The sequence below is a fragment of the Chrysemys picta genome, chromosome 4, assembly GCF_011386835.1.
Source record: "Chrysemys picta bellii isolate R12L10 chromosome 4, ASM1138683v2, whole genome shotgun sequence".
NCBI classification, from domain to species: Eukaryota; Metazoa; Chordata; order Testudines; family Emydidae; genus Chrysemys; species Chrysemys picta.
Window position 1 is genome coordinate 47,250,675 of NC_088794.1, and position 13,606 is coordinate 47,264,280.

At 38.8% G+C, this 13,606-nt stretch overlaps 1 protein-coding gene across 3 annotated transcripts in view; it reads left to right on the plus strand.

The window, feature by feature from the left end:
• The window catches only part of SWAP70 (switching B cell complex subunit SWAP70), a 53,952-nt gene that overhangs the window by 9,788 nt on the left and 30,558 nt on the right, over window positions 1–13,606 (plus strand). For 2 of the 3 annotated variants that reach the window (XM_005291692.5, XM_065592210.1), the window contains exon 3: window positions 7,847–8,020. The exons of the other annotated variant lie outside the window; for it this stretch is intronic. In XM_005291692.5, coding sequence (XP_005291749.3) covers window positions 7,847–8,020 — 174 coding nt within the window. The remainder of the gene's footprint in view (window positions 1–7,846; window positions 8,021–13,606) is intronic. 3 annotated transcript variants of the gene reach the window in all.

Below are 13,606 nucleotides of genomic sequence, written 5' to 3' on the forward strand. Positions count from 1 at the left end.
CTGAAATTCCTAAAGAGGGAGTAGTCTGTGTGTCATTCGTGACCACCTCTGTTCAAGGCATGGTGTATGAAAGTGTAAAATAAACAGCAATAAGACTATTCCCAGTTTCCCCATCACTGATTTCTCCTCCAATGAGAAACTGATCTGCAAGGCCCCAAAATCTGCTACTTCTCTGCAGAGGGGTGACAATAGCTATGCAGATAGTGGCTCCCCTTTTATAGCATTAATGAGTTCCTCCTAATGGAGTCCTGTACCAAGGAATAGCTGAAAAGTTTTGTGCAGCATCATGTGTCACACTTTGTGCAAATTATTTAATGAACCAATTTGTCTTTAATGATAAACTTAAAAATAGCATATGCATTTAATACTGGTGAGCATTACATAGCTTTGAGGTGCATTACACCTGGCAGGTCTGGATGAGGTATCACCAGCAGTGAAGTTAAGCCTCATCAGGAACACTGGAAGCTCCCAAGAAGAAGGGGGGCCACCGGTGTCCAAACTGTGGCCCCGCCCTCTGTCCCTCCCCTGACCCCATGCCCACTCCACCTCTTTCACCCCCAAGGCCACTTGCTCCTCGTTGCCTGCTCCCCCTTAAGGCAGGTAAAAAATGGGAGGGCATAGCCTTCCCACTTTTAAAAGTGATGGGGCCATGGCCCTCTAGCCCCCCCATTCTGGTACCACTGAGCCTCATCCCTTCCTTTAGTTTTAACCAGTCAGCCCCCTCTATCTCTCCGGACTTTGGTTCTCCCACAGATTTCACACTCTTCCCTCCTTTTGTGTGTGTGGGGGGATAGGGGTGGGTTTTTGGTGTGTTAGCCATTAAAGCACATCAGGGTACATCATGATGCTGATGTACTTGTTACTCTCTTGGCCATTCTATGGTGAAGCATTCTGCAGTGTTAACTTGTAAATGTGAAAGCATTTTAGTTTAAATTAAAGAGACTGTTTGTTTATTCTGAAATACAAACAATCCATCAGTTTTTCCTACCAAATCTTCCAAAGAAAAAAAGGGCCTTGTTTTTCCCAAAATGAAGAGTTGTAGGTGGAGAGCCTGAACTGTAGTCCCAACTTTTTACAAATGCCTTTCATAGGCAGTATCAAGTCATTAAGCCAGTTGTCATCTGCAATGCAGTGTCAAAGAGAGAATAGAAAAAGGGAAATGGAAAGCCTCCTAAATGCTTAAATGAAATATGCTTTCATTTAAAAAAGTGTGCATAAGAAGAGTGGGCACTTTGTGTGTGAGTGGGGGAGGAGGCCAGGAGGAGGGAAGGAGTAACTGCGCTATTACCATTTAATAGCACTTTAATTTGCAAAACATTTTCATCTTAAAAGGAAAAAGTTGAGAAACCCAAGTTCAATTGCCCAGAATCTCTTGCTTTGTAATGCTAATTAAATGTCAGATATTTGAAAATGCTTGTATCTTGGATACAAATTAAAAAAGGGTTTTTTTGTGCTGCTCAAGAAACTTTTTTTTATTCCTTTTTTAAGATCTGAATTATGCATTGCTGCACATACAAAGCTGTCTTTGTGGACAGTAAAAATCTTCATTGTAGTCTGTTTTCTTTGGCAGTTTAGGAGCTATGAACAAGTGTCAGAAGAGAAGAGAGATGCACTGGGTGAAGGCACAGATGCATGCCATTTCTCCCTTGGAAAAATGAATTTTTGCTTTTCCCCATTTCAGTAATTTGTGCCTTAGTCTGGATGATCTTAGAACAAGTGAACAAATACCTCTCCAGGACTTCCCCCCAAAATCTGTATTCCTAAACAAAAATATTCACATATTAAACACTGCATGATCAAGTCCTTAGCACTCTATTATTCCTTATGGAACTCCCACTTATTCCAAAGGACACTGTTGATTTCCAGACATGCAGTTTCCTATGAATTCTTCCGGTGAGGTGATGGTATAACTGTCCTCCTGTTGTCGTCAATGAGAGCAGAAGTAGCCTGTTTTGAAGGAGTTCTTAAGCTCACAGGGTATTTTGCTTTTTGAAAATTACCCAAACTCTCTCTTTTTATTTAAAATAATAAATCCTTGCATTTGGATTTTAATAAGATTCAACATTTCTTAGAAAGTAAACATTGGTGTTAGTATATGGCATAGACACTCTGATGTTTTAGATGGCCTTTAGACTAAAATTAATTATCAGCTTGTTTTTACTGGAAATTAGAAAGAAGCTTTTGCATTAGTTTTGTAGTGCAGTGTATTGTTTCTCAGTGTTCATAAACTATCCAAATCATTTTATCAGGAGCAAACATGCCAATCTGTATAGAAAAATCACTTTGTGGTGCCAGACCAACAACTCATATTATCCTGGCTCACTTCTAGAGTAAATCTCATTGAGAAAACTGTTCAAGCTTTTAAAATCTTTCTTCTTGTACTCCTGAATATAAATGAATTATTTATCTAAAGTACTAGGGAATGAGTTGCCCTGCAACAAAGCCTCCATTGTTGAACCAGGGAAGCATGGAGAAATGCCCAAATTGGCAATTTGATGAAGGAAGCGAGTAGCAAGAAACTTTCTTTATTGGTATATGGAATTAGTATTACTAATACCTCCACTTATATTTTCATTATATCACCTTTATAGTTTCCTGGCAGCTGTCTTGATACTTTTGCATTTCAGATGCCTTCAGTTCAACATTCTTTCTCTTTAGTTATACTTATTTCTGTTGCCCGAAAAATAAATACATATTTTTCTCTCTATATATCTTGCCAGTCTGGTTTTTGCATACTGTGTTTTTTATTTCTCTGCTTTTTATGCACTTATTATTGAGTTGTCAGTAATATCTCACATGGATATCAGCCAAAATTATAATAGAAGAGTTACATAAAATTGTACCAAATCACATTTCCTTTCACTTACGCTGGTGGTATTTTACACCCTGCTTTTCGTATGTCTAAAGAACTATACAAGATGCAAGCCAGTGAAGAATCAGACCCATAAACTCCAAATTCTTTCAGCTCCTTGAGGTCTGTCTTTGTGTATTGTAAAGCTCCAGGCAGGCTGTTGAATTTCTGTACTTAGTTGCACTTAAGGCCATTTTGTTTGGTCAAATGGTGCTAGTGGGATATTATGGTTGCGGTGTTTTTGTTTTGTATACCAAGAAAACAAACAAACAATCCTAGTGGATTCAGACTTAAATCTTTTGTAGTTACAGTGTAAAATTTCTTTTGGAGGAGATGGAGGTGTTCTGTATCTTTTTTATTATACTTCATTGTTTTAAGTAAGAGTGCTTTTTCAACTTCTCTTTTAGTTCATCTTGTATCTTCCTTTGCACAAAAGCACAAATTAATAATCTGATAGTTTTAGAATACTATAGAAGTTTCCAAGCAAAATGGTGACTTTGAAGTAGATTGCACACATTCCATAGAGAGTAGAGTAAAAAGCATATACTGGTGTATGGTGTACATTTTGTTATTAAAACTAACGTTAATCTTTAAGAACATGTTTGTTAGGATTCTACATTATTCAGATAGGTCACAAGCAGAATGAGACTCCTATAAAATGTATGAATAAAATTCAAGATCAGGCTCTGTCTGGGTTTAAAAATTCTTACAATATTTTGGAGTCCAATCAAGTCAGTTTCTCTATTAGTATTTTTAAAGCTAATTTGGCAACTTTTTTTAAATTAAAAATCCAGGATGGCTTTTGCTCCTATCTGATTTTATAAATGGTTATTTGTTTATGTCACAACAAGAAGCTTGTGTGTGTTTATTACTGACTTTCTGTCCATTTGCCAGCAGTTATTCCTATCCAGAAAGGTAGTTTTGAAAATTTTACAAATGCCTCTTAATCATTTTAAGCTCATCTTGTGTAAATACCTATAATTGTAACTTGAGATCCCATTCAACTGTCTTGAAATGTAAACATTATTCAGAGGGCTAAAATATGATAATGGTAATAGCTTGTTTATTACTTCACCACCTTGAGTGAAGCTTTGTTAACTGTGCATCCCAAATTAAAGCAGCCAAGATTTCCATGGTGTGGATTTAGCTCTAGAAAAATTAGCTGATGATTTGGGGACTTGGATTTTTTCCTTTGCAGTTTTATTTGAAGAATGTACATATAAGAAAGGATTATGGCATCAGCTAAACAAAACTTGCAAGAAGGCTATTGGGCATTTACTTTTTGGTAAAAGTGAGCTATTTAGTTTCTCTTTCCCTTGGATTTCAACATCATTGTGTTTGGTGCAATATGTGGACATTACATACCCTCTTAAGCTCTTCATCCCTTTTTAACAATAGGCTTAATGGTTAAAAAAAAATTCCTGAAGTGAATCAAGATGACTTGCCTTTGGAAAGGGTTGGGGGGGCGGGGGCTGTCCACTCACCTCAGAAATATATATTAGGAGCTACATAGAGTTAGCAAAAGAGGACCTATTTTAGGGCCAAGTCAGAGTCCTGCAATAAACTCTGCATGGAGCTCATTACAGGATCAGTGCCTTAGTAACTATTTTTAATTGCAAATAAATAGAGCTTAGAATAATTAGCAAATTGATCAGACAGAGAAATTATTTTCTAAACTATTTGTACGTGGCCATTTCCCCAGTAAAAATGTGAGGTTTCTACACTTATTTGATTTGGATTTTATAAAATATAAACAAAACCCTGCTGTTTGAAAACAGGAAAAGGAAAATAACACCTGGATCTACAGCTGCTATGAAAGTATCAGAGGGGTAGCCATGTTACTCTGGATCTGTAAAAAGCGACAGAGTCCTGTGGCACTTTATAGACTAACAGAAATATTGGAGCATAACCTTTTGTGGGTGAATACCCACTTCGTCAGATGCATGTGGGTATTCACCCACGAAAGCTTATGCTCCAATACTTCTGTTAGTCTATAAGGTGCCACAGGACTCTTTGTAGCTGCTATGAAAGTACTGTAAGGCTTTTTAAAAAGTGCTGTAGTATATTGGTAAGCAAATGGGAAGTACTTTCCTGATCCAACAACTTCAACATCCCAACTGTTTGAAGGATCTGGCTGAAAAAGGAAGCCTTGTCCAGGACAAAGTAATGGCAAATACCACCGATCTATGCTGAATCAGCTGTTTGGGAATCATTAACTAGGTACCTGTATTATAATGGCAGTTACCTGCACCCTATGGTGTCGCTTATACATTATCTATTTAAATAATGTCCTAAAGGGTGCTTGGCACTTTACACAACATATTTAGGCAAGTCCCTGCCACAAAGCGCTGTTTAGTCAAGGAAGACAAAAAACAGAGGAGGAATGGAGGACCGTAGCAAACGTACAAGCAAAGGGATTACAGTCATGTTTAGCGTATGTCTTATTAGAGCCATGATTTGTGTAGACTTTGTTTTAGGTATTTATTTTCTAAATGTTCTTTAACATGTCTTTTGACCCCCTCCATCCTCACATCTCCACTTGCAAGATAGAGGTAGTGTAACAGACTTGACAGGCTATGGCCTTCTTTAATGATATCCCCCTCCCCCCCCCATTAGTCTAGTATTTACTTTTTAATATGTTGTTGGGTTTTTTTGTTTTTGCTTAATCCCTGTGTGACCAGGGTCCTAGTGGGGAGCCAGTTGTGGTCACTCAATTAGGGTGAACTGCAAAGAATGGGGCAGACAATCCCCCAAAAGTTCAGAATTCCAAACAACCCAGTTCCCTTAAAGTGATCCAGCCTCAAGCCTCTATCCAGGTACCCACATCAAATATGATGAAAATTTCTGTAAAGCTTATTTCATCAGATAGAAGGAAAGGTTCTACCAATCCCAAAGGATCAGACACATTACCTCCCAGGTTAATGAATGTTTCAGATCTTCCCCAAATACACGCTACAGCCAATTCTTATTAACTAAACATTATTAAAAAGCAAAAGAGAGAGAGTATGGTTAAAAGATCAATATACATACAGACATTAATTCAATTCATTGAGGTTCAGATTCATAGCAGAGATGGTGAGCCTTGTAGTTGTAAAGAGTTCTTTCAGAAATAGTTCATAGGTTATAGTCCAATGTCCAAATCTCATATTCAAGGCGTACCAGCATAACTGGGACCTCAGTCTTGCGGCTCAAACTTCCCCTGATGAAGCCTAAGCAGAACTGAGATGACAGAATCAGGACCCAAGGATCTTTTATACAATTTCACATCTTTTGACAAGCTGGCATTCAAAAGGTAATTAGGATGACTTTGAAGGAGGTACTTAGCTATAGAATTAACATAAGGCCATTTGCTTGTTCCTCCACCATTCACAGTACATTTCAAAGCAAGATGAATACTGAGATATCCCGTGTTTACAATTCATTTAAATGCCAGGATCTTCTTTTGATCTCTGAATTCTCAGAATACAGCATAGACAGGGACTATTGATTACATTGTCGACCCTACTCATATATATGTAAATACACAAAAACACAAACATTATCTCCTCAGATGTCTTTTGAGGGTTATTTATTTTGCAGGATGTTTAACCCTTTCTGGCCATGTGTCACACCCTGATTCTCCACCCTGGTCAACTCACTCGCTTTCTTGTTTTAGCCCTTAGCTTGCCACTGTTTATAGTCATTTACTCCTGAGGGAACTCTGTACCAAAAAAAAATTCTGCGCACAATATTTTAAAATTCTTCAAATTTTATTTGTCCATAAATGTGGAGGCTCCAACATGGCAGTGTGGAGCACAGGCCATTGGCTGCATGGAGGTGGGAGATCACCCTGCAGCCCCCACCCCTCCTAGGACAGGGAGTGCGCAAGGGCCAGGCCTGCCCCAGAAACAGATGGGGGGTGAGAGGGTTCTGTGTGGGGTAATCTGGGTGCGGGCGGCTCTGGAGATCTGGATTCACACAGGCTCTTTTGGGGGGTTCTGGGTGCGGGGTTAATGGGACTCTGCAGGCATATCCAGATGGAAGTGGTTGGGGCTCAGCGGGGTGTCTGTCTGGAGATGGGGCTCCCCACATCCATGTTCTGTACATATTACAAAAAAGCAAGCAAAATCCCATTACAATGCAAAATGTGTCTTTAACTTCTGTGTAGGCAAAGAAACAGCATTACAAAGCTGTAGAGTTATGAGTGATGGAGTAGGTTTTAAATCTAACATGAGTGAATGCATAAAATTATTATAGTATGGGAAGAATCTTTGACATCTGGAAATCATTCACAAATTATATACACAGATACTAAAGATGGTACAGGATGATGAAGAAGAAACTGGAAATTTTCAAAGTTATTTCAAAATAAGGAAAATGTGTGAGTTTAGGAGGAAATTACAGGGGTATGTGAGGGTTATGTGTTCATAATCACATGCAATCACTTATTTTTGAATGATTGTGATTATGACTTTATTACAATAGCAGCACATGTAACATAATAAAGTAGTAAAATATATTACAACAAACCTCTCACAGTTACTCTTTTGTCTATAGCTTTTAGGGTTTTTTTTATATGATGATGTCTGGATTCACTCCATCCAGGTAACTCAGTGTAACATAAGGATAGTTGTAGTTAAGAAGGTGATAGTTATAGAAATGTGGAAGTGTTTAAACTAGGCCACTGGAGTAAATATGAAATATGGTGAATTCTCCTTCACTGAAGTTTTTAAATCAAGATTTGATGTCTTTCTAAAACATATGCTTTAGTTCAATCAGAAACTGTGGGCTTGAAGCTGGTTTTACTGGATGAGATTCCAAGACCAGTGTTATGCAGGAGGTCAGATTAGATGACCATACTGGTTCCTTTGGGCCTTAAAGTTTCTGAATTTATTAATTAGAATTTTCTTGGTGCTTTAGTGTCATTTGATCAATACATTCTCACTTATGTTTATCTGTACGATATCCTGTGCTGTTTCATGTAGATTTTTTTTTTTTCATTTCTTTCTTTTTTAGGTTCAAGGGAACTTTGACAAAGTTGAGTTCAATAGGATGTGCTGGACTCTCTGCTTCAAAAAGAACCTCACTAAAAGTCCTTTGTTCATTAGCGATGAAGATGCCTTTAAAGTTTGGGTTATTTTCAATTTTTTATCTGAGGACAAATACCCATTGGTCATTGTACCTGAGGAGGTAAGAAGAAACAGTGATTTTAAAATGCTTAACACACGTTCCTTCAGTGTCCAAATTGACCTCTGTTGCTGGTGCAGTAGAACCTCAGAGATACAAACACCTTGGGAACGGAGGTTGTTCATATTTTTGAAATGTTCATAACTCTGAATAAAACGTTTGGTTGTTCTTTCAAAAGTTTACAACTGAACATTGACTTACTATAGCTTTGAAACCTTATTATGCAGAAGAAAAATGCTGCTTTCCCTTTATTTATTTTTTTATTTTTTTTAGTTTATGTTTAACACAGGACTGGACTGTATTTTCTTTTTATTTATTTATTAATTTATTTTGTCTCTGCTGCTGCCTGATTGCATACTTCCAGTTCTAAATGAGGTGTGTGGTTGACTGGTCGGTTTGTAACTCTGTTGTTCATAACTCTGAGGTTCTGCTGTATTTGGTGCTGTTTTGAAATGGTTAAGGAAAGTGTCTAGAACCTTTGGAAGAGAAAAATATCTTTTTGAAGTGAATACAATTGTTTCCTTTTTTAATGACTAAAGTTTTTTCTGAAACAAACTGCAGAGTCTGTCTTTAAAAGAGCATCTGTTGTGAGGAACTGTGGTGTAGCAGGAGTGCTGGCTAGTTCCTGGGAAAACAAGGGCTTAACTTCAGCTCAGCTCTCTTCTCGTTGCACATGTGCTGAGGGACAGGTTATAAGAATGACTCTGTGACTCTGGACAGAGAGGAAAGGTTGTTTTTGGAAAGGGGGGCTCCACACCCAGGGCTCATGGTACTGGACTGAGCCCCTAGATGTGAAGTTTATTTTTTCTGCTTCTGTTAACTTTTATTTTCTTCTTGCAAATACACACTCTAACCCTCAACAAATTTAAATCTTGAGGATCAGACCTTGTTTGTTTTGTGTGTGTGGTGTTTAACCGCTGCACCTGTTCACATGTGGTTAAGTTGAATTCCTCAGAACCACCCACACAGTCTCACTCTAAAGAAAACTTCTCCTCTTACTTCTATCCCAGTGTTGTAATGTTTTAGAAGATTCTGATCTTTTCTTTCCCACGCCAGAGAGCAGAAGTTTGAAGATTTTCACTAACCACCTTGTTTTAGTAAAAAAAAAAAAAAAAAAAAAAATTCTGCTTGAAACAGTGGCCGCTTGCTGTAGAAGCGAAGAGTTGTGCTGTGAATGAAGCACCAGAGATGAACTGCCTGTAATTTAAGAACTTGAATAACTATAGGCAGGCATCTCACTTAAACTAGAACAGAACTTTTAAAAGGTAAAAAGTAGGAGCTTATCCCATGGAGAAGAGGAAAGCCATAATGTGGCAGCTCCTGTATGACACTATATAAAATCCAGTTGAATGGACTGCAGTCAGTATGATTCTTCAGCACTTTTGGGGCTTTGCCAACAAATGTTTAGCGTCAAGGATCAAAACAGGATGATTCAAATTCCACAACATCACAAATAAAAATGAATGTAAATTGTTTATTATGCTAAGTAGATTGCATGTTCAAACAGTGCGATGAATGCTCCTTATTTACTGACACATTTACTTCACACATGTATCAATCTCAGACCATTTTATTCATAAAAATACTGGGCCTGATTGATTCTCTTCAGCTTTATCCTGAGGAGTGTGTTGGGTCTTTTTTGTTTTTTGTTTTTTTTACACTGGTGCAAACTTCAGTGATTCCAGTGGAGGGTATTCCTGATTCTCACTGGTGTGAGATTAGAAGCCCCCTTTTCTTTACACCACTCTGAATACAGCAATGTCACTTGGTGTAGTACGGGAGAGAGTCTTTGACTATTGTCCCTGAATAAACATCTCCTCATCAACATAAAATGAACCTCTGTGTTTTGCCAGGGCAGTTTATTTAGCCACAGGACACTTTCACCCTCTGACAATGTTTTAACTATGCTGGGGCTTGGTGGTGTCCTAGCCAGAACTTACGGGTTTCTTACTCCAAACTTTGAGGGAAAAAATGGAGAATCTGGCAGTGACTCTTCTGTAAGCCAAGGAGTCAGTCAGTATTGGCTAGGGTCACTCAAGAGCAACGTATGATTCTCTTCCTCTCTCTCCCTCCCCAGAAGGTGCTCTGAGCCCCTAATGAACTGTAGCACTTGGGACACAGATTCAGACCCCTTATCTAGTGCTTGGTTGTGCTGGCTGCTAGACAGCCTGGCTGGCCTGAGAGTAAATATTTGGCATCTTGCTATCTAATACTATCATTAGAAGCAGAGCCCCGGTGCTGAGGTGTAGACCTTTCTCTCCTCTGAAATCTCATGCTGCTACAAACATCTATTGCTGGGTGCATAACCACAATATTCCTGAGACTGCCAGACAGGCTGCATCATTAGCTCCAAAGCTAATGTGCAGGCTACATACTCCAGATTTTGGTCTCTTTCATAGACAGTCTTTGTTCATTTCCTCTCCCCACAGACGTACATTTCATTCAGGAAAAAGTGCGGCATGTTGGTTAGTATCTCTCATTTTCACTCTTGATTTGATTTATCATCTTTTAGAGCAGACACATCTGCATCTTCTTTGTTATTGCAAAGTGTTTGTTTCATATGATCTAAAGAAAGTTTATAAAGTTATTTGCAATGTTGTTGCAGCTATATTGGTCCCAGGATATTAGAGAGACAAAGTGGGTTAGGTAAGCTTGAAAATTTCTCCCTTTCACCAACAGAAGTTGGTCCAGTAAAAGACATTACCTCGCCCACCTTGTCTTTATTAAGTCATTTGGACTATTCTGTTCTTATCATGCACAATGCATGTATTCTTTCTTTAACTCTTCACTTTGGGTCAATACAAGTAATGTAATTTATCACAACCAGAGCAATAGAAGATAGAAGTGATGTCTCCTATTTGACACTATTTTTTGTTTGCTTTGCATCTATCAGTGTGGAGTTCTGTCTTCCTGAAAGACTTGTTTTAAAAACAAATGTATTCTGAACCAAGAAATAAAATTAAACAACTTTCAACATATATTAAGAGGGTTTTTTTAGCTTTATAGACTTTTGATATTTTTACCTTTTAAATACTTAGTGTCTAACTTTTTAATATCACATCTAAAATCCTGATGAGTTCTCCTAAGCATTCTTTAATACAAACTTGTTGATGTCCCTTTAGGAAGGGAGGCTTGGGGGAGGGGGGGGAGGAGTTGGAAATCTGTAGCTATTTTAAGTAGCTTCTCTTAGTTCCATAGTAATATTTAATGTGACAGCTAGTCAAGCTGTTTGTCTGTTTTTTGAAACATATACCACCTCACTTTGCTTTAGGTTCCATTTTATAATGGAGAAGAATGATTAATCCATCACAGTACAGTCTCTCCCCTATTTTCTGCTGTTGAGTATAAGAAGAGGTTTGCTTATCAGGTGTAGTGTGATACAGAAAGTGCTTATTTGTAAGATACAGTGCAGTTTTGCAATAAAATGGATAGACTGTTGTGAACCTTCACAGCATTTCACTACAGCCTACCAGTGATTTATTTGGAAGAAGGGTGATTAACCACTGTAATCATTCACTATAACTTCCCAGCCAGGGAATGTTGTTTTCCCCACCTCTCTGTTTCTATGGCTTGGGTTATCATTTAAGTATAGTACAACACACTATCTGCCACAGCCTCCAGCTCTGAGTCCTTTGTGTGACCTCCACCTCTCTCTCCACACTCCAACTCCCACAGGAATTTCATAAATTGGTGGGAAAATTTGGCCCAGTGCCTATAGATAAGAATGCTGGTCACTTCAAAATTCCTGCTGTTCATCACACATTTTAGATCTTTCTATATTGTTGACGATCAGAAGATCTGACTGTTAGAAAGGAATGGAAAGGAGCTTCTTGGATCTCTAATGACTGCAGTGGACCAGTTTTTGTCCAAAGCCTGGATGAACATGTAGAAAATATTTGCGGAGTCCTAGGTTCCATGCGAGCTAGCTGACTGAATGTTGATGTTCCCATTCTCTGGTTTGGATGGATGCCCTCTCAGCTAATCTATTCTCTGCTGTTGCCCACTCTTCAAAAGTGTGGAGAGTAGCACATTAGAGTAAAGAAGGACTGAAGTGCTCCAGAAGTAGTCCAAGGGATGAGTTGCAGGTCTGTCTGATATGCTTCCCCTTCCTGGGTCAGGAGGAGAATATTGGGTATTGGTGGGATGCAGCTGTTCAGTATGGCATACTCCTCTCCACAACCAGTAGATTTCTGTGTAGTAGTGCTGGAAAAAAAAACATTCTTTGGCTCGTCTGCAGTTTTTAAACCCCCCTTAGAGAGAGTGGATGGGTTAGTATACATCCATAGGACAGCTAGAAAGCAGCACCATGTCTGCTTGGGGGGGAGATGCATAAGAGGGGGTGCTCTTGTGGATGGCCGAGAATTCACAGGGGTGGAGCATATTTTGCCACTGAGCATAGTGCAGTTAAACCCAAACCCATACTCCTCTGCCACCTCCACACTTCCACAAACTCCTTCTCCTGGCGAGGAGAATGGGTTTGGGTTTTGTGCAGCTTGAAAGCCACTGGCACTCCAGGGTACATTTCCCCTCCTTTTTGTGATGGACTGTTCTAGGCCTAGGACTTGAGTCTGAAATTGTCTCACAAGGGTGATTGAGCCTGTTTATGCACTCAATAATTTTGCACCTATGTAATTCCATTGATTTAAATGGAGTTGCACCTTAGTTGCAACAGTCTGAATGAAGAATCAGGACCACTAACTTCCTGGCTTGTTAATGTTTTGTACATTTGTACTTATGCTGCTGTGTTGATCTAATGATAATAGAAAGCTAATATGGCTTTAATGGACTTCTACTGGAGGATGGGAGAGGACATGGTCCCATGAAAGGATCTCTTACAAAGGGATTAGCAGAATAAATCTATTGAAAAACCACTTCCTTAATGTATTCTCTTGGTGACTGGGAGGTTGGAGGCAGATACTAATTCTGGGAAAGTAGGCATGTTTTCACTTGACAGTAAGAATCTTTGTAGTACACAAAACAAAATGATCCTGTTACTGACATGTAGGCTTTTCCTGAAAGGGAAAGGATAAATCTGAGCAGAGTGGTTGTGCCAAACTGTGTCTTGCTGTTGTTGTCTCTGCCTGTTTTAAAGCGAGCTAGATTGAGTGCAGCTCTCTGAATTAGTGAAATAATTAGTCAGAAATAGCCTTGTCTTCTCTTATGGCAGGAAAACGTTGACAAGTAGGTAGGTATTTCAGGATGCTTTGAAAATGGTCTAGCCATGTTGTGTGGCATATTCTCTCCTCCACTACCATTCCTGTTAGGCACCCAACAGCGTTCTCTCCAGCTCTCACAGATGTCTTCCTTGCTTTTATTAGGTACCTAGTCAGATGGGGGGAGGGATAATTGAAATAGAAGGGCGGTGGAGAGAATTGTAATAATAAGCAAAACATTTCCAGCTGCATCTCCAATTTTTAATATTGCTTTCACTGCTCTTCTTATCTGTTAGACTTGGTGGTATGTCTCACCGTTCTTTAACTGAAATGTGTCTTATCTTTAAAAAAGATTTCCAAACGTTTCCCCCTTCTTCTGTTTCAGCACATGTGACTGTTACCTTGGAAATGCTTTATCATCTAAATCTATGGTGTG